The sequence below is a fragment of the Haliotis rubra genome, unplaced genomic scaffold, assembly GCF_003918875.1.
Source record: "Haliotis rubra isolate DU_JTF1 unplaced genomic scaffold, ASM391887v1 Scf372, whole genome shotgun sequence".
NCBI classification, from domain to species: domain Eukaryota; kingdom Metazoa; phylum Mollusca; class Gastropoda; order Lepetellida; family Haliotidae; genus Haliotis; species Haliotis rubra.
In genome coordinates, this window is record NW_025767049.1 from 242061 (window position 1) to 262597 (window position 20537).

Consider the following 20537-nt stretch of genomic DNA (forward strand, 5'->3'; position numbering starts at 1 on the left):
TCCAGGCTTTGGAGAGGGCATGTATGGTAATATCGACTTACCTGTCAGGTGTGTCCAGGCTTTGGAGAGGGCGTGTATGGTAATATCAACTTAACTGTGAGGTGTGTCCAGGCTTTGGAGATGGCGTGTATGGTAATATCGACTTAACTGTGAGGTGTGTCCAGGCTTTGGAGAGGGCGTGTATGGTAATATTGACTTACCTGTGAGGTGTGTCCAGGCTTTGGAGACTGCGTGTATTGTAATATTGACTTACCTGTGAGGTGTGTCCAGGCTTTGGAGAGGGCGTGTATGGTAATATCAACCTATCTGTGAGGTGTGTCCAGGCTTTGGAGATGGCGTGTATGGTAATATCGACTTATCTGTGAGGTGTGTCCAGGCTTTGGAGAGGGCGTGTATGGTAATATCGACTTATCTGTGAGGTGTGTCCAGGCTTTGGAGAGGGCGTGTATGGTAATATCGACTTACCTGTGAGGTGTGTCCAGGCTTTGGAGATGGCGTGTATGGTAATATCAACTTACCTGTGAGGTGTGTTCAGGCTTTGGGGAGGGCGTGTAAGGTAATATCGACTTATCTGTGAGGTGTGTCCAGGCTTTGGAGAGGACGTGTATGGTAATATCAACTTATCTGTGAGGTGTGTCCAGGCTTTGGAGAGGGCGTGTATGGTAATATCGACTTACCTGTGAGGTGTGTCCAGGCTTTGGAGACTGCGTGTATGGTAATATCAACTTACCTGTGAGGTGTGTTCAGGCTTTGGGGAGGGCGTGTATGGTAATATCAACTTAACTGTGAGGTGTGTCCAGGCTTTGGAGAGGGCGTGTATGGTAATATCGACCTACCTGTGAGGTGTGTCCAGGCTTTGGACAGTGCGTGTATGGTAATATCGACTTACCTGTGAGGTGTGTCCAGGCTTTGGAGAGGGTGTGTATGGTAATATCGACTTACCTGTGAGGTGTGTCCAGGCTTTGGAGAGGACGTGTATGGTAATATCGACTTACCTGTGAGGTGTGTCCAGGCTTTGGAGAGGGCATGTATGGTAACATCGACTTGCCTGTGAGGTGTGTCCAGGCTTTGGAGAGGGTGTGTATGGTAATATCGACTTACCTGTCAGGTGTGTCCAGGCTTTGGAGAGGGCATGTGTGATGACGTCAAGAGCCGTGGAGGACTGCAGCTGTACCAGAGAGGATAGAAGGTTGAACACAGACATCCACAGGCCACGACAGTCAGCAGCCAAGTCTCCTCCAGCTGCAAACACAGACATTATATGTTGAAACTATGTACAAACAAAATACATTGTGTAAATAAATATTGTATCATTGTCAGCTGATTATTGAATTTGCACCTATGGTAACTCACTCAGTCACAAATATTCATTCCTAAGAACTTAAGTAGAGAACACTCACCATTATACTCAGTTGTGGGGTTCAACATCACCCTCGATGGAGGTCAGAGATATGATGCAGTATAAGGACATAACCATCACCCTCGATGGAGGTTACCGATATGATGCAGTATAAGGACATAACCATCACCCTCGATGGAGGTCAGTGATATGATGCAGTATAAGGACATAACCATCACCCTCGATGGAGGTACCGATATGATGCAGTATAAGGACATAACCATCACCCTCGATGGAGGTCACCGATATGATGCAGTATAAGGACATAACCATCACCCTCGATGGAGGTCACCGATATGATGCAGTATAAGGACATAACCATCACCCTCGATGGAGGTTACCGATATGATGCAGTATAAGGACATAACCATCACCCTCGATGGAGGTCACCGATATGATGCAGTATAAGCACATAACCATCACCCTCGATGGAGGTTACCGATATGATGCAGTATAAGGACATAACCATCACCCTTGATGGAGGTCACCGATATGATGCAGTATAAGGACATAACCATCACCCTCGATGGAGGTCAGAGATATGATGCAGTATAAGCACATAACCATCACCCTCGATGGAGGTCAGAGATATGATGCAGTATAAGGACATAACCATCACCCTCGATGGAGGTCACCGATATGATGCAGTATAAGGACATAACCATCACCCTCGATGGAGGTTACCGATATGATGCAGTATAAGGACATAACCATCACCCTCGATGGAGGTCACCGATATGATGCAGTATAAGGACATAACCATCACCCTCGATGGAGGTTACCGATATGATGCAGTATAAGGACATAACCATCACCCTCGATGGAGGTCAGCGATATGATGCAGTATAAGCACATAACCATCACCCTCGATGGAGGTCACCGATATGATGCAGTATAAGCACATAACCATCACCCTCGATGGAGGTCAGAGATATAATGCAGTATAAGGACATAACCATCACCCTCGATGGAGGTCAGAGATATGATGCAGTATAAGGACATAACCATCACCCTCGATGGAGGTCAGAGATATGATGCAGTATAAGGACATAACCATCACCCTCGATGGAGGTCACCGATATGATGCAGTATAAGCACATAACCATCACCCTCGATGGAGGTCACCGATATGATGCAGTATAAGCACATAACCATCACCCTCGATGGAGGTCCCCGATATGATGCAGTATAAGGACATAACCATCACCCTCGATGGAGGTCAGCGATATAATGCAGTATAAGCACATAACCATCACCCTCGATGGAGGTCACCGATATAATGCAGTATAAGGACATAACCATCACCCTCGATGGAGGTCAGCGATATAATGCAGTATAAGGACATAACCATCACCCTCGATGGAGGTCAGCGATATAATGCAGTATAAGGACATAACCATCACCCTCGATGGAGGTCACCGATATGATGCAGTATAAGGACATAACCATCACCCTCGATGGAGGTCACCGATATGATGCAGTATAAGGACATAACCATCACCCTCGATGGAGGTTACCGATATGATGCAGTATAAGGACATAACCATTACCCTCGATGGAGGTCACCGATATGATGCAGTATAAGGACATAACCATCACCCTCGATGGAGGTCAGTGATATGATGCAGCTGAGGAGACACGATGGAGCTAGGGCACTCACCATCACACTCGATGAGGAGTAGCGACACAATGGAGTCGAGGGCACTGCTGTTGTCGAGGATCTCCACTCTGCTAGGGGAGTCATACAATACACAGGCTCTAAGCAGCATAATGATACTGTCATACAGCTGTAACAGGTCCCGGAAAGCAAGCTCCGCCTGGGCAGGGTTTGACCCACTCGACATCTCCTTACAACACTCCTGGATTTGCCCTGAACTGACCATGCTGAAAATAAGACAACATGGGGTAGGTATTTGTGTCATTCTGAATGAAATTCCAGATACAATGGTTGATCTGTTTTGATTAAGCCTGGCAAACATGACCTGAATATAGCTTGAAATTTTTTGGTTTAACAACATACATCTTTCAAATGCAGATTCATTCTTCAGTCAAACAAACAACATCTACCCAAGACTCTCTTATCGTCATCCCTGTTTCTGCCTTCTACACTCGGATCATCATTCCTGTTTCTGCCTTCTGCCTTCTCACTGCCATCCCTGTTTCTACCCTCTGATTGTCACTTGTCAAGCTCCTACCAATGTGCTTTCATTCAGGACAAAATCAAACAACCCTCTGATTTACATGTCAAAATTTTAAAAAATACACTCCCATGCTTGAAGTAATCAAACTACCCTCTGATTCACGTGTCAAGCTTGTAACAGTCCACTCCCATGCAGAGAAGTAATCGAACTACCCTCTGATTCACATGTCAAGCTTGTAACAATCCACTCCCATGCAGGAAGTAACAAATCTATCCTCTGATTACCTTGTCAATATTGAGATGTAGCCATCCTTCTTGAGAGCCAGGAAGGTATCCTGCGGGGCGAGAAGCACGAGGTTCTTGATGAGTCGGCAGACTGCCGACACCAGACAGGGGGTGACAACACTGTGGTACTCCAGGGTGTCGCTAGTGTCAGTGGTGGTGGAGGAGGTCATGTCACCAACACCATCTTCACAAACACATTTGAGAAGGCATTTCATTAATGTCATACAACATATTGACATCACATTAATCGGGAATGATGATGATGAATTCCGATATTGTATGCACGATTTAATAATGTCTTCGTTTGTAATACAAAATGGAATTTTTTTGTTTTCACAGTTGTAAATGAGGAAGTGAGTTACTGAATGCTGTTTTAGGACACATCAAAACATCAGATCTGTCAAACTAAACTATGAATAATCCTGACAGACACAACTTAACAATTGGTTTTCTGCATGAACTACAGTCTGCACCTTCAGGGAAAAAGCAGCAAGATCTTACACTGAACCACTCTGCCCTTGTCAGGAGGATCTCTTAACTAGCATAAGTTGTGAACAAAAGTACAACCTGCTGCGGCACCAAAATGTAATTTTTAGATTAGAATTGATATTTTATACTTATCCTCACTCATGCTTAATTGCTTGCTGTCTCTTTCTTCTTGCGAATGATAGTGGAACACTTGAATCCCCTTTTGAAGCTCCCTTCAATAAAGCGGACGTAAAATCACTCACCCAGTGTTATCTCCCTTGTGACTCTTTTAGGCGGGAAACCACGTCACATGTTTGGACATGTCCCTCACTCTCTCCTGAGATATGCGCCCGACACCTGGATTACAGGGAATCGAGAATGCCATGAGGGGAGATTGGTGGGGCTTACCTCATGAGTTAGGATAAGTATAAAATATCAATTTTAATCTAAAAATTACATATTTTTCCTTATCCTGACTCATGCTTAATTGCTTGTAGAATCCAACGGAATAGGTGGTGGGTCAGGCCACTCTGGATTCCATGCTGATTTACGTCCTGCATACCCCCCTGAGGGAACTTCTCAAAGTATATACTGATCCTTCCTTCCAGCTTCCTCTGATGAGTTTGGGGGGACCACAATAAGTCAGATTTTCCGGAATTGCTTCTCCTGACAGTAAAAGTGGATTTATACGACTCCATGATTGATTTCTGTATCAATGGAGAAGTGACCCTTCTTATATATGAGTAAGTCCTTACAAGTATAGGGTCTGTCACTCATGCTAGCCTATCTTTAGATGTGCGCACAGACTCTAAGCTCCAACTCTCTGAGTGTCGGCTTTTACAAGTCATGTGATAAAGGGTGAGATTCATCTCAGCATCTTTGAGGAACTGTCAATTGTTGTGCTACAACAAGAGGCCCAATCTGGTGGTTACTGGAGACATCCTCGGTAGCAATGTTTCTGAGGTAGTGGTTGGCAAACACTGTCTCCGACTTCCAATAGCAGCCTTCCATTATTGTCGAGATTGAGCAATTTCCATGTAGAGCAAGTGTCGACGCCAGTGCTCTTACTTCATCAGGATTAGAGGCGTGGTGGCTCAAGACCTGCTGCTTTATAGGCTCTCAATATGACGGCTCTCATCCATATTGATATTGTTGTACGTGAGACTTCTGTAGGTGTCTCTGTAGATAAAGGGATGAAAAGGCGCGCTTGAATTTTCGTCTCCTCATCTTAAACCTCTGTAGGTAGATTTGTAATGCTCTGACTGGACATAAGGATAGATCCTGAGTATCCTGTGGTCCAAGGGCTGACGAAAGTGCTGGGATGTGGAATTGCCTGTCTGGTTGACCAGGCAATTGGTTCTTTGCTATGAAGTCCCATCTCAACCCCAGATGTATGATATTGTGATTCAAATCGTATTCGTTCAAAGTCCAGAGCATGTATTTCTGACATCCGAGCTTCTGTTGACAAGGCCACCAGGAACAGAGTTTTATGTGTTAGACACTCATATGATGTCCTTCCTAGTGGTTCATAAGCATCACTGGTGAGATGCTGTAAGACTATGTTGAGAATTAGTAGGTTCGGCCGCTCTGGAAGTTGTAGGGTTGGAATTCTGAGTTCTTGAATGAGGATGGGAAACCACACCCTCGCTGGCCAGTAGGGCGCGACCAAAAGCAGTTGTAGGTTCTTTGTCTGCTTGATTTTTCTGCAATACCTGCGGTATTAGAGTTGAAGGTGGAAACCCATATGCGTTTTAGTCCTTCGCATGGGATGCTTAGAGCGTCTGTTGCCCATGCTTGTGGATCCGGAATTGGAGAGACGAATGTTGGTATTTGTTTGTTTAACCTTGTAGGAAACAGATCTATTAGTGGAGATTTTATCCTTTGTATGATGCATCTGAATGCTTCTGGGTGTAACATCCATTCCGTCGGGGATGGTTGTGTTGGACGAGAAAGGGTGTCTGCTATCACATTCTTGGCTCCGGGAATGTGACATGCTTTAAGTCGACGTTCAAGTTGTCTATTATGCTGAACAGATGAAAGCTGAGATCTAGTAGATTCCTTGATCTTGTTGATCCTTGTTTGTTGATGTAGAACGCCACGGTGGAGTTGTCCGTGTGGATCATCAGTTGAGCATTCCTTAGTATGCTGGACCAGTATAGTAAGGCATTTACGACTGCTTTCATCTCGAGCATGTTGATGTGCAGACTTTGCTTCTGGCTCGACCATTTCACTGCTGCCACTTCATTGTCGAGGTGGGCTCCCTTCCTTGGATTGATGCATCTACGTAGAGATGATGTTGTACTCCGGCTCTGATAAGTAGGTTCCTCCGCAAACATCCGACCTTCGTGTCCACCATAGGAGAGATATGGTTTCAATCCGTCCAGTAGTCCGAACTGTCTAGATGAGCGTTCACAAACACTTGTAGTGGGTGCAGTTGTAGTCTTCCTCTGCATGTCATGTCTTGTGCTGATGTGAGGAGAGACGAGTAGGCTCTGCCAATTTCATAGTGGTAACGGAGAGAGTAGTGCTTGAGATATCATCTGCTGTAACTTGACCCAATGCTCCTCTGGGACGACTATGCGATTCTGCAATGTGATGAATCGTATTTCTAGGAATTGCAGATCCTGTGTGGGTTGTAGTTCCAATTTGAGGAGATTTACTAGCCATCCTAGTTGTGTAAGTAGCCTGATCGCGAAGTCTAGTTGCAGTCTTAGTTGACTGGGATCTGGCGGAGCTTGAATCCCGTTGTCCAGGTAAAACACACTACGTAGACCTCGATGATGTAGATAGGCGATCATTGGCTTTGTCACTCAAGTAAACAACCAGGGGGCCGACAATATTCCAAATAGTAGCACCTTCCATTGGAAGTAACGTCCATTGAAAAGCAATCGTAGATATTTCCTTGAGTCCAGATGTATCGGGATGTGAAGATACGCATCCTGTTGATCCATGCTGGCGAGGTAGTCTAATGGACGTATGAGTTGTCACAGTTGAGGTAAATGTATCATTCTGAACTTTGCGGGGCTGCGTAGATAATCTTGGTTGAATTTCCTCATGTTGTATATAAGTCAGAACTTTTCCTTGGAATTTTTCTTTGGTACTAAGAAGATTGGGGAGTAAAACCCGAGTGTGACGAATTCCTGTTTTATTTCTTCGATCGCCTCCTTCTCAAGTAGAGTTGTGATGGCGTCGAGAAGGTTCTCCATCTCGTCGGCAGCATAGTTGTGGCCCAGAGAGTTGCTTGTCAATGGTGGTACTGCTTTTAATTGTATCTTGTATCCTCTGCGTAGGATCTGGGATACGTAGTCGTCCTGAAGAATTCCCCAATTCTTCAAGTAGCGTTGTAGACGTCCACCCACTGCTGAAGGTTGTATGGGAATGGCTGGGGGTGGAAGACTCCAGTCGTTCCGAACCCGTCTTTCAGCGTCTAAAGTTTCTGGTACTCTGGATGCACTGCCTCTTCCGGGATTACCTCTGGATGCTCCGGTTGGGCGACAAAAAGAATCCTTGCCTCCTCTGGAGTTGCCGTATTTCTTTTCTCTGGCTCTTTGTATGCCTGTGAACTTCGACTTTCCGGAGTAGCGTTGTGAGGTCTGACAGATAACACTAGCTAGTGTGTCGATGGACTTTACCTCCCTTGATTCTTTGGTTACTTCCTTGGCCACGTCCTCAATTTCCCTTTCGAAGATAGATGGTGCTGACCATGGAGCTCTGTATAGTGACTTGGTGAAGCGTTCACTCCACGTACAAGAAGATAGTAGTCCTTGTCTTCTTAACAGTGTCAATCCTGATGATGTAGAGGCCAGATGTTCAGACATGAACTGATGATCTTTCTTCCGTGTTAGTAATGCTGAGTAGATCATTCTATTTTCTTCCGAGGTCGAGTTACTAAACTTCGCTATGAGAGTTTCATTGATAGCTCTTGACCTGGCTAGTCCAAAGAAGGTACACTGGTAGTTGTGTCTAGTTGTGCCAACTTCTTGTCTTCAACTTTTTAAGTCCTGGCTCGGGAGTCGTTGATGATCTTGTAGTTCTCGTCTATTTCTGGGGCCTTCGTAAAGGGTTCCATGTGGTGGAGAGAGAACTTCTTAGAGTTGAATGGTGGGACGCTCTGACTCTGGAATTTCGTTGTCTTCTTGAAGGCTGTGCTGAGATTCCCTGGTACATCTGCGACCGGATCGATGGGTGGAAGAGTAAGTGTGTCAAAGTCCTCGTTGTACAACCTGTATGTAAACGCTTCACTATCCCCTTTAGAGGGTGATGCAAGTTCTAGTCCATTTGCCATCCAGGATTTAATTTCTGTGTCGGAAAATATAATTCCTCCGTCATCTTCGGATTTAGAGGCTTCTCGTTCAGGAGATGGTTGCCACTGTGATTCTTTCCTGCTTGGAGATCTGCATGGAGACCTGCATGGAGTCCTGCGTGGAGACCTGTGTGGAGACATTCTTGAATGCTCCTGTTGGTTGTCTGTGTCAGAGGAGGAGGATCTGCGATGATCTGGTTCTGTTCCTTCGCTTCGGTGAAGGTGTCCTAGTACATCGTACAGTGTGCGATCCTTCATACATGCTTCCTCCTACGGGAGTCCCTTCGTGCATGCTTCCTCCTTCGTAAGTGCTTCCACGCCTGCTTCTGTCTTCGCGCATGCTTCTGTGAGTGCTCTCGCGCCTGCTCCTGTGAGTATCTTCTTGCATGCTTCCTCCTTCGTAAGTGCTTCCACGCCTGCTTCTGTCTTCGCGCATGCTTCTGTGAGTGCTCTCGCGCCTGCTCCTGTGAGTATCTTCTTAGATGCTTCCTCCTTCGTAAGTGTCTTCACGCATGTTCCCGTGAGTGCACTCTCGCATGCTTCCTTCATGCAGGCTGCTGTCATCAGTGGGCTGTGATCTGCTGACTGCTTTCGATGTAGATGGGGCCTCCATCGCTGTTTTCTCTTCCGCGAATCTTCGCTCCATCAGGTCCATCATCTGCTGCGTAAACTGCTGCATGAAGACCCTAGGGTTGAAATTCTGCGACGACTGCTGCTGCTGCTGCTGCACTGCGGATGATGCATCTGAGTGTGTCGAAGCTTCTCCCAAGGACTGCGGCACTTGTGACGAACTGCCATCTCTATCTGATGTCTGCGTTGTGATGACTGCTGCTGTTGCCGTAGATGAAGACCTCGTCTTCTTCCTCACTGGCACTTCAGGGATGAGGATGGGTGGCTCATCATAGACGTCTACTTCATCTGCTGGGATGATCTCAGTACTAAACGACCTCGTCTGAAGTGCTGCCCCATGTGAAGACTTCGCCGGAGTCTTAGTAGACGACTTCTTCTTCTGGGAAGACGATGCCCTCGTCTTCTTTGACTGCGATGATGTTATCGTTGAAGTAGATGACCTCTTCTTAGAGCCGGAGCTGCCATCAGACACAGCGACCTGCTCCATAGACGCAGCCGGTAAACTACTAGAATGGCGAATGTCAGTAGGCAACAACAAACGGTTATTAACGCAATCATTGTGTATAGACATGACTTGAGAAAGTCGTCTACTCCTGTCCTTGGCACGCCTACAAATGGAATATAAATAATTATTACATTGAACTTCAGATGAATGCTGACAAAACTGACAGCGAAAGCTGGAAGAACATGGAGAAATACAATTAGGACATATTAAATGTGGATCAGCAAATGACAATCAGAGTCTACAACGACTGCAAGATTTCATCAGAAATCACCATGATGAAAACACATGTCAACAATGTGAACAAATTCAGATAATTTTGATCAAATTTCAAACCATATTGTTGGTATATCCATCCTAACACCTTAAACAGCTAACTTAGTAGCAAGGCCTAAAGGTTTAAAGGATATAGGGGACCCAGGCGCTCTCACAACCGTCCTCAAGGGCGAAGGAGGAGAGAGTGAGGGACATGTCCAAACACGTGACGTGGTTTCCCGCCTAAAAGAGTCACAAGGGAGATAACACTTGGTGAGTGATTTAGCGTCCGCTTTTTTTGAAGGGAGCTTCAAAAGGGCTGCTGACTAACTGAGTTTGGTCTTACGCCGCTTTGAGCAATATTCCAGCAACATCACGGCGGGGGACACCGGAAATGGGCTTCACACATTTTACCCATGTGGGGATTCGAACCCGGGTCTTCGGCATGACGAGCCAACGCTTTAACCACTAGACTACCCCACCGCCCCGCTTCAAAAGGGGATTCAAGTGTTCCACAATCATTCGCAAGAAGAAAGAGACAAGCAAGCAATTAAGGATATAGAATATCCCATAGTCAGCACTCACCATATCCTGATCGTGGTGTCCCTGAGCTGCCCGAGGTGGGAGGAGTTTGCACGGACCTCCTCTGGAAGACAGCTCGCTGTCCAGGGTTGGTACCGTCTCGAGACATACTTAAATGTCTTGCACCAACTGTAATATGCACAAGTTGAGGAAACATGACCTGTTTACTGAGACCTAAAGTCATCTAGGATTACCTTTTTTCACTCACAGAAATCAGAATACTATACATGTATTTAGTTCTAATATAACTGCTACATTATCCACAAAAGGAGATGAGCTACTCAAGAAAAACTATGTTAATTTTATGTATACTGTACATTATGAAATTCATCCATCACCAAACTAATATAAGTGTCTGTCCTGAGCCTAAAATGTGCCTTGAAAAAACTGGATAGACCAATCAACAAAGGAATTTAGTATTAAGAGAATTCTGTGATAATATTTCTTTTACAAACTCCTCATCTATCATTTGTCATGTGACCTAACCAACAGGAAGTGAAGAGGATGAAATTCTCAAGCGATGGGACATGTCAGCCAAGGAAAGGTTCCGAGTTATGTTCAAGAAATAACTACAATACATTTACACATAAACGAGCAGAGTTTGTGTATTCCATAGTGGCTGTTGAATATTTACTGTGTGGATGAGAAGTGTCTTGCTTGAATTTATAAGATTATTTGACAAGATTGACAATAAAACATCTCAAAACGGCAACAGTAATGACAGCATGAATATATTGAGCATAGCAAAGAGGTTATGGCAATGTGGTAATGATAACAAACATTGTCTATACAGTCAATGAAGAACGGAGAGGGGTTGGGCATACCGAATGTACTGAGAGTTGAGTCAGTATTGCCAGTGGACAGCAACTGTGTCTCCATGGTAACACTAACTGGCTGGACAGTAGGGTTGGAATACAGGCTGGCTAAGAGCATCATCATCTCCTGGTAGAACTGGCTGTGGTGCAGCAACGCCAACAGCGCTGTCAGACCGACAAGAGACACCTGAAATACAGCACAGAACCATCATCATCTGGTAAAACTGGCTGTGGTGCAGCAACGCCAACAGCGCTGTCAGACCGACCAGAGACACCTGAAATACAGCACAGAACCATCATCATCTGGTAAAACTGGATGAGGTGCAGCAACGCCAACAGCGCTGTCAGACCGACCAGAGACACCTGAAATACAGCACAGAACCATCATCATCTGGTAGAACTGGCTGTGGTGCAGCAACGCCAACAGCGCTGTCAGACCGACAAGAGACACCTGAAATACAGCACAGAACCATCATCATCTGGTAAAACTGGCTGTGGTGCAGCAACGCCAACAGCGCTGTCAGACCGACCAGAGACACCTGAAATACAGCACAGAACCATCATCATCTGGTAGAACTGGCTGTGGTGCAGCAACGCCAACAGCGCTGTCAGACCGACCAGAGACACCTGAAATACAGCACAGAACCATCATCATCTGGTAAAACTTAACCAAACCTGAAGAGGTTTTAAATTCTTCGAAGAGAGTCGTCCTTGGGGTACATATTATGCATTTTCCAAACTGAAAATGTCCTGTGACAGTTGTATCAATGTTTTTTGAATAAAAAGATTGTACAATAAATAAACTTTTTTATTTATTATACGGCCCCCACCTACGGAGTTACCTCCCGTTGAGCATGCGCACCAACTGGGTAAGCTCCAACTGGCCCGTATCATCATTCCTTCTGCTGAATATATCAGTGAACAGAATTGCGGGGAGGCGGGAGGCCCTACCCCAAGGACGACTCTCTTCGAAGAATTTAAAACCTCTTCAGGTTTGGTTAATTCTTCTTCATAGAGATCGTCCTTGGGGTACATATTATGCATAAACACAGACTCCCAAAGACCGGAGGCCAGGGAGGAGGGAATTCTGTCCCAGCACACACAAATAGCGATCGTATCATGGAAAAAAATTGAACAGACCCCATAACACTCACCTGTCACTTGTCCCAGTTGCGCTTCCGCGAGAGGCATTATGGGAGGGGAACTGACAGGGAGGAATTGTGCACAAAGACGACCTCCATACGTTTAGCATAGGCAATCGCACATGGTACGAATGTCAACAAAACCCCACCCACCACGTGTCGATTAGTGAGCACCGTAGGGGGGAATGTCAAAACCGCTCACAATCGACTTAATAACTCCTGAGAGAATCGAAAGGGGGTAGTTAGCTCCTAGTAGCTGATAGATCAATAATACACATTATTGTACAGCAGCGTCAATAAACAAACCAATAAACCAAGACTCACGTGGTCAGGCTGGCAGGACACTGTCCACTGGAGAGAACAGAACGGCCAAAGCTCGCACGATCACGGGAATGTGTATCGAGCTGATAGTGCCGTATAAACGTGCTTGGCCGGCTCCAAATAGCGTCTGAGCAGATCTCTTCAATGGGGAGTGCCGATGCAAAAGCCTTTGATGCGGCGACTGCCCTGACCGAGTGAGCCTTCAACCCCTCAGGGGGAGGCTTGCCCTTAGCCTGATAAGCAGCACAAATACACGAAACGAGCCACACCAGCCTTCCCGCCACCGTAACAACAGAACAGCTGGGTACCCGTACGGATTCCCTGCGTTCGTTTGATATAGACTTTGAGCGTCTTACGGACATCCAACGGGTGAGTGCTCGTAGGAGAGGTCCCCGATGTGGAAGGCTGGGTAAGAGTGGGAAGTTCGATAGGAGCTCTCACATGGAAAGCGTGATCGACTTTCGGGCGGTAAGTATCCGGGAGGCGAATGCTGACACGATCAGTGTGAAACACAGTCAGCGCCGGGTCGGACGACATAGCATGTAAATCGCCGACCCTACGTCCAGATGTTACCGCCACCAGAAAAACAGCCTTCCAAGTTAACAACTGAATGGAAATAGCCGATAGGTGTGACAATTGACAAATCCCAAGGTGGACTGGTTCGCCTGAGAGCAGGTCGAACCGGTTCCGCGCCAGCGAGAAAGCGCTGTACGAGAGGGTGCTGCCCCAGAAGAGCACCATCGACAGGGGTGTGAAAAGTGGAAATAGCGGTGGAGTAGCCACGAATGGTCGAAGCCGCCAGGCCTTCTTCCAAACGAGCTTGCAAAAACTCCAATACTCGGACTAAATCCGCAGAAAAGGGATCTGCAATCCCCCTATCTGAACACCAGCGCGCATAGCGGGACCACCTATCCTCATACTGAACGTTTGTCGAATCCCGCCTCGAAGCCAGAATTGTGTCTGCAACTGCTGCAGGAATTCCGCGTGCCTCGAGGCTAGACCTGACAGAGGCCAAGCCACCCACTGAATCCGTGTATTTGGGTGGGGCGCTCCGTTCTGAGTGAGAATGTCCGGTCGTAAAGGTAATAGAACAGGAGGCTGAGCCAGAAACCTGAGAATTACTGGAAACCAGCTCTGTGACAGCCAAAGCGGTGCCACTAGCACAAGCAGCCGAGCTGGCTGGGTGGACAGCTGTGAAAGGACACGGGGAATGAGTGGTAACGGCGGGAATGCCCAGAGCACTTTGCCCGTCCAATCCAGCAGGAAGGCGTCGGCAGCCTACGCCCCTGGGTCCGGTATTCGAGAGCAGAACACGGGTGTCTGATCGTCCCGCCCGGACGCAAACAGATCCACCTGGAGCGACCCGATACAACTGGGAGATTACTCTGAAAATCTGCCTGTCGAGCATCCACTTTCGCGCGGGGCCAGGATCCGGCGAGAGAGGCGTCTGCTCGCGACGTTCTCCAGCCCGGGGAGATAAACAGGGAGTACCTGACAATCGCACTGGTCGCACCAGAAGAGGAAGTCCCACGCCTCCCGAGGCGCTGGGGACACCGTGCCGGCCTGCTTCAGGATGTACGACATGGCCGTCTGGTTGTCCAACTGAAGACGGACTACCTGGCCACGGACATGCTCTCTGAAGCGCTCGAAAACCAACCGCACAGCTCTCAGTTCCAACACGTTGATGTGAAGGTGGGCTTCGGCTTCGGACCAGAGTCCGGACGCCGACAGACTGCCCAGAACACCCCCCCAGCCCGTGAGGGACGCGTCGGTCTGAACTGTGAGAGCTGGCGTCGGGATTTCCAAGGGGATCCCCCTGGTGAGATTCCCGACATTTGTCCACCACTGAAGGTGAGGTGTCAACCACCCGGGGACTGTGAGACTGCGCTCCAGGTCCTCCGTGTGAGCCCACAGCCGAGCCAAAGCTTGCTGTATACGGCGCATCCTCAACCGCGCCCGCCACACTACAGAGATCGTCGCCGCCATATGGCCCAGTAGACGGAGCCAAGTCCGTGCTGGTGCCTGGGGCTGGGAGAGGAACAAAGATACCATCTCCCGAACTCTGGTGATCCGGTCGGGCGACAAGGAAACGAGATCCTTGTTTGTTTGGAATCGCGCCCCAAGAAAAACCAAGATTTCTTGAGGTTGATGATCCACCCCAGACGAATTAGAATGTCTATCAGTGTGTGAGTAGCATCTAGACTCGCTGGCTGTGTTAGTGCTCCGAGCAACCAGTCGTCGAGGTAAGGGTAACAACGCCTTCCTTGCGAGCGAGCGAGGGTAGCCGGGACTAACATGAGCTTGGTGAACACCCTTGGGGCAGTCGATATGCCAAAGGGGAGCACCCTGAATTGGTAACACATCCCGTCGTAAGAGAACCGAAGGTACTGCTTGAACGATGGATGTATGGGCACATGCAGATACGCATCCTTTAGGTCGATTGACGTGAGCCAATCGCCGGGCTGAACAGATGAGATCACCGAGCGCAGTGTCTCCATCTTGAAGGATGGTACTTCTAGCATGCGGTTCAACCCCTTGAGTTTGAGAATGGGACGGAACCCGCCGTCTTTCTTCGGGACGAGGAAGTACGTGGAGTAAAATCCCGCCTGTTCCTCTCCCGGTGGAATGCGCTCGATTGCGGACTTGTCCAGCAGAGCCTGAACTTCGTCGCGCAATATGTCCGCCCTTGCCTGACATGACGGCACCGGAGTGCGGCGTATGCCGGTGAAGTCGGGCGGACCTCGCTTCCACAGTGGTAAATGGCCGATGCTGACGGTGGACAGCACCCAAGCATTGTTGGTAGCCTTCTCCCATTCCGGCAGGAATAGAGAGAGGCAGCCTCCCACTGGGATATGGGGTAGGAGCGCGTGCGTTGTCCCGAGTAGCGGAGCTGACTGGGCGTGACACACGGCTTGAGCGACAGCCTGATGGGTTAACGGGAGGTCGGGGCAGACCTCCCGCGCCCGCGAAAAGGCTGGGAGCTAGTCGACGAGGACTGCTCCTTGCCCCTACCCTTGGCGGACCGGTTCCTCCGCCTACCCCTACCAAGCGGCGAAGCCAGCCGGCGGAGACTTCGGTGTAGGCTGCACCCGGCGGAGGAAGGTGGAGCGGAGCTGGGCGAGACACCGCTGGTGCTCCAACAAGGCCTTAGAGTCCTTGAAGGAGGTAGCTGCAGCGGCAGCCTCCCGAATGACCTGCTGTGCCCCTGGAAAGAGGGTCGCTCCCAGACGGAATGGGAGGGCCAGCAAGGTCTGCTGTGTCGCTGCCGAGTACCAAGACGTCGACAGCCACAGCTTGCGCATCCCCATGACTGCACACATCACCGTCGACGCAGCAGACCGCAAAGAGTCGCGAGCGAGGTGGGCCTGTACTTCCAATAGCTGACGGAGCAGCACGGCATGCGGCGAAACTTCACCAGCATGCCCCTCCGCCTCCAGGGCCGACCTCTGTATCGAGGAGAGGTAGGCCTCATGGACCACCACCCTGACCTGCTGCATGGCGTTCCGGTAAACCTCCTCGTAGGTACGTGTGCATGCTGCGAAGCTCCAGCGAGGGCAAGCGGTGGAGTAACACGCCCTTGCCGAGCAGCCGGAGCTGCTCCGGAGGAAGCCGAGCCTCCCCCCAGGGCGACGGAAGTAAAAACACACTCGTCCACGATAGGTACCACGAACAGGGAATCCTCCCCAAGCTGGTATCTCCTGACAAGCTCCGGCAAGTCAAATCGGAGACGAGAACCAGACAAGAGGGGATCCACCACGTCCTGTACTCACGAGGGCAGAATGCGGAGCTGCGTCTGTGTAGGCTGCCTAGGGGCAAACGCCTCGCCTGGCAAGCGGAACTCAGCCGAGTCCGAGCTGCTAACAGGCACCGCGGCCTGGGGTAGGTACTCGGCAATCCTTTGCCGGACCTGGGAGCACCTCCCCCTCCGGGGCAGCCGAGGCGTCCGGACCCGAAGCCAGAGGCAACGGGTCTACAGACGCCTCAAGGCTGAGGGATCGAGCCGAGCCCGGCGATCCCACCCCCTGACTCTCCGCCCCCCGTCCAGAGTGAGCGAGGAACTCCTGCCGGAGCCCTCCAACAGACTCATGGACGAGGGACTCCACGGAGTCCATATGTTGCTGAAATAATTGAGTCATTAATGACATGTCAACCCACCAGTAGTAGCGGGAGAGGGGGATTGGCTGTGGGATTTTTTTCCCTTACGAGACCGCTTTTGGGTCTTAGACGGGGGGACCTGGGTGAGTTCCCCACCCGCCTCTCGCATCTCTCTATAAAAGAGAGTGTCAGCTGCCCTCCTCTTTTGGGCACGGGGGGAAAACCCAAGACAGATAGTACACACTTCGGCGTCATGGCCGGTTTTCTCCAGGCAGGCCACACATTGGTCATGCCTGTCGGCCCGTGGAATGCTTTGTCCACAGACCGAACAGGAGGTAAAAGCCTGAAAGCAAACACGCAAGCATGTAGCTAACGGCGTACCAGCAACATATATACACGTAGAAAACATTGAAAAATACGTGAAGGCTACCACGGGAAGTAATAGTTGGTACAATACGCAATATTACGACCACATGGCACGCTAAACTTCCCGCCATGGCAGAGCAACGTGTGCGTAAACCACGGGAAAGTTAGCGTAATATAATAAATACAAAGTCACAATTATGAAACAACCAACTGCAAAGCTTTACAGTTCCTTTCATTAGGCAAATAAAGACCATACATACAGGTGGTGTCTCAGACATGTTCTTTATCTCGGATAAAGTCAGCTCTGCACGGCACATTCGTGTCTGTTCACGGCAGTGACAGCAGAAGGAATGATGATACAGGCCTAGGAGCTTACCCAGTTGGTGCGCATGCGTAACGGGAGGTAACTCCGTAGGTGGGGGCCGTATAATAAATAAAAAAGTTTATTTATTGTACAATCTTTTTATTCAAAAAACATTGATACAACTGTCACAGGACATTTTCAGTTTGGAAAATGCATAATATGTACCCCAAGGACGATCTCTATGAAGAAGAATGGCTGTGGTGCAGCAATGCCAACAGCGCTGTCAGACCGACAAGAGACACCTGAAATACAGCACAGAACCATCATCATCATCTGGTAGAACTGGCTGTGGTGCAGCAACGCCAACAGCGCTGTCAGACCGACCAGAGACACCTGAAATACAGCACAGAACCATCATCATCATCTGGTAGAACTGGCTGTGGTGCAGCAACGCCAACAGCGCTGTCAGACCGACTAGAGACACCTGAAATACAGCACAGAACCATCATCATCTGGTAAAACTGGCTGTGGTGCAGCAACGCCAACAGCGCTGTCAGACCGACTAGAGACACCTGAAATACAGCACAGAACCATCATCATCTGGTAAAACTGGATGAGGTGCAGCAATGCCAACAGCGCTGTCAGACCGACCAGAGACACCTGAAATACAACACAGAACCATCATCATCTGGTAAAACTGGATGAGGTGCAGCAATGCCAACAGCGCTGTCAGACCAACCAGAGACACCTGAAATACAGCACAGAACCATCATCATCTGGTAAAACTGGCTGTGGTGCAGCAATGCCAACAGCGCTGTCAGACCGACAACTTATACAAACCTGTAGAGGTTATGAATTCTTTGAAGAAAGTCCTCCTTGGGGTACATATAAGCATTAAAATGTCCATTTTAAATCCTACGACAGTTGTAACTATATTTTTAATAAAATATTTACAAAACAAAAAACTCGTTTTGTCTTGTGAGACCACCCCTACAGGGCCCCACCGGACCAACACAGCCAAGAGCAGGTAACTCTCGCCCGTCTACCTCGTACCTCACTTTTCATGCTGAGCGTGTCAGACAGAATGAGGGGGAGGGGTGGCCATTACCCAAGGAGGACTTTCTTCAAAGAATTCATAACCTCTACAGGTTTGTATAATTCTTTTCAGAAGAAGTCCTCCTTGGGGTACATATAAGCATATGACAGACTCCCAAAGATATTTGAGGCGGGGTGGCATTCTGTCTGGCAACAACTAAACCCGTGGTGGAGTGAAATCTACAACCCGATCACGAAATAGAAAACACCGAGCCACCTGACGCTGATGTCAATCAGGCGAGTGAGGAACTAGAGAGCCCAAGCTTATATGTCAATTGGCTCAATATCAATGACATAAAACCCGCCCCAACCATTACAATGGAAGGAATGTATGGGGACATGTCGAAACAACTCCCAACCCTAATATAGCCCCAGCCAGACAATGCGTGGCGAGAGGTATAAGGGTAGGGAAGCGTAAAAATTTAAGCTACAAAGCCAATAACCCAGAAGTCGAGGCTAATAAGTACTGCAAACTAATGCTCGAGATGCAGCCCCTGTTTGGAAGAGGGCTAGCGGGACCTCGATAAAACCCAGAGAAATTATTAGCCTCGCTAAAACTTTCTGAAATCGAGCAGTACAAGCGCCATGCATTATGCAGTGAAAAACACCACCAAACACTCTCGGGTGAGGAGGGTAAGTGTAGGCCACCATCCCACAAAGCTGATTAACACAGACTCCCAAAATGCGAGGCTCGGGAAGAGGGAAAAACTGTAAGCGTGCAAAATCCCTGAATAGCGGCGTAGCCGAACATATGTTGGCTCACCATTACACTAACCTGGTCGCGTGACATGCGGCTCGAGAGAGGCATACCAAACAGTGCCCGTGGGGTTAAGCACCCAATTCGTCGCAAGGCGGGTTAATAACATATGACTGGTTAAAGCGTTCAAAGCGGACCGCCCTCTTGAAGGGGCGTAAAGGGGCGTATGTACCCAAACCCGACCCAACCGAAGGATGGTAAGGTTAATCACGATGTAGTGATATGAAATATATCGACATTGAACACAGAACCGATACCAATGACCAGTTACTAACTTGGTCAGGGTGGCAGAGTCACTCTCCACTGGAAGAACCGAAAGACCGAACCGAGCCACGATCCTTAGAATGCGTGTCAAGTTGGTAATGGCGAATGAAGGCGTTCTGCTGGCTCCAAAAGCGACAGAACCGATCTCTTCATTGAGCAGTGCGCTGTGTATTGTCAACAAAGCGGCATCTGCCCTACCAGTCTGCCTTCAACCCCGGGGAGGTAAACCGTATCATTGTAACCATACAATTACGGAAACAAGCCAAGCGAGATAAAGTCGCTTGCTAGCAGACTCCCCAGTCTTCCGCCACCAAACAGCACACATGGGTACCCGTCACGGATCCCTTTTGTTCGTTCGTTAAGTGACAGGCGCGGGTGAGCAATCGAAGATTGGTCCCCAGTCGCGGAAGGCTGGGTAAAGGGTGGAAGTCGCGATATGAGCAGTCGCGTGGAAAGCAATATCGCGCACTGAGAGTGGTAGGTATCGAGTCGAATCACGGACATGATCAGTATAAAATACTGTCAGTGTCGGGTCAGTGGGAATCGCATGGATGTACCCGACCCTTCTACCAGAGTTCACCACAACAAGTAAAAGTCGTCTTCCCGTCAACAAGTGAAGTGAGAGGCGATATACTTGAAAAATTAGGGCCAGACAGCCATTTGTGAATAAGTGGCAATTTTAAGGTGGGCTGGGTGCGCCCGCGAAGGCGGTCGAACCCTGTTCATGCCAGCTACTGACGCGATGCGAGAGGATGCTGCCTAGGCAGAGCACCATCGAGCGAGGTGTGAAGCGTGGAAATAGCCATGGAGTACC

General features: G+C 48.7%; 1 protein-coding gene across 1 annotated transcript in view; it reads right to left on the reverse strand.

Moving 5' to 3' along the window:
• The window catches only part of LOC124285993 (rotatin-like), a 75903-nt gene that overhangs the window by 9030 nt on the left and 46336 nt on the right, over window positions 1-20537 (reverse strand). Inside the window, 9 exon segments of the mRNA XM_046722309.1 lie at window positions 1102-1242; window positions 3060-3283; window positions 3825-4008; window positions 10568-10693; window positions 11389-11566; window positions 11669-11830; window positions 11938-12006; window positions 17897-18091; window positions 18194-18355. Of these exon segments, the coding sequence (XP_046578265.1) occupies window positions 1102-1242; window positions 3060-3283; window positions 3825-4008; window positions 10568-10693; window positions 11389-11566; window positions 11669-11830; window positions 11938-12006; window positions 17897-18091; window positions 18194-18355 (1441 nt within the window).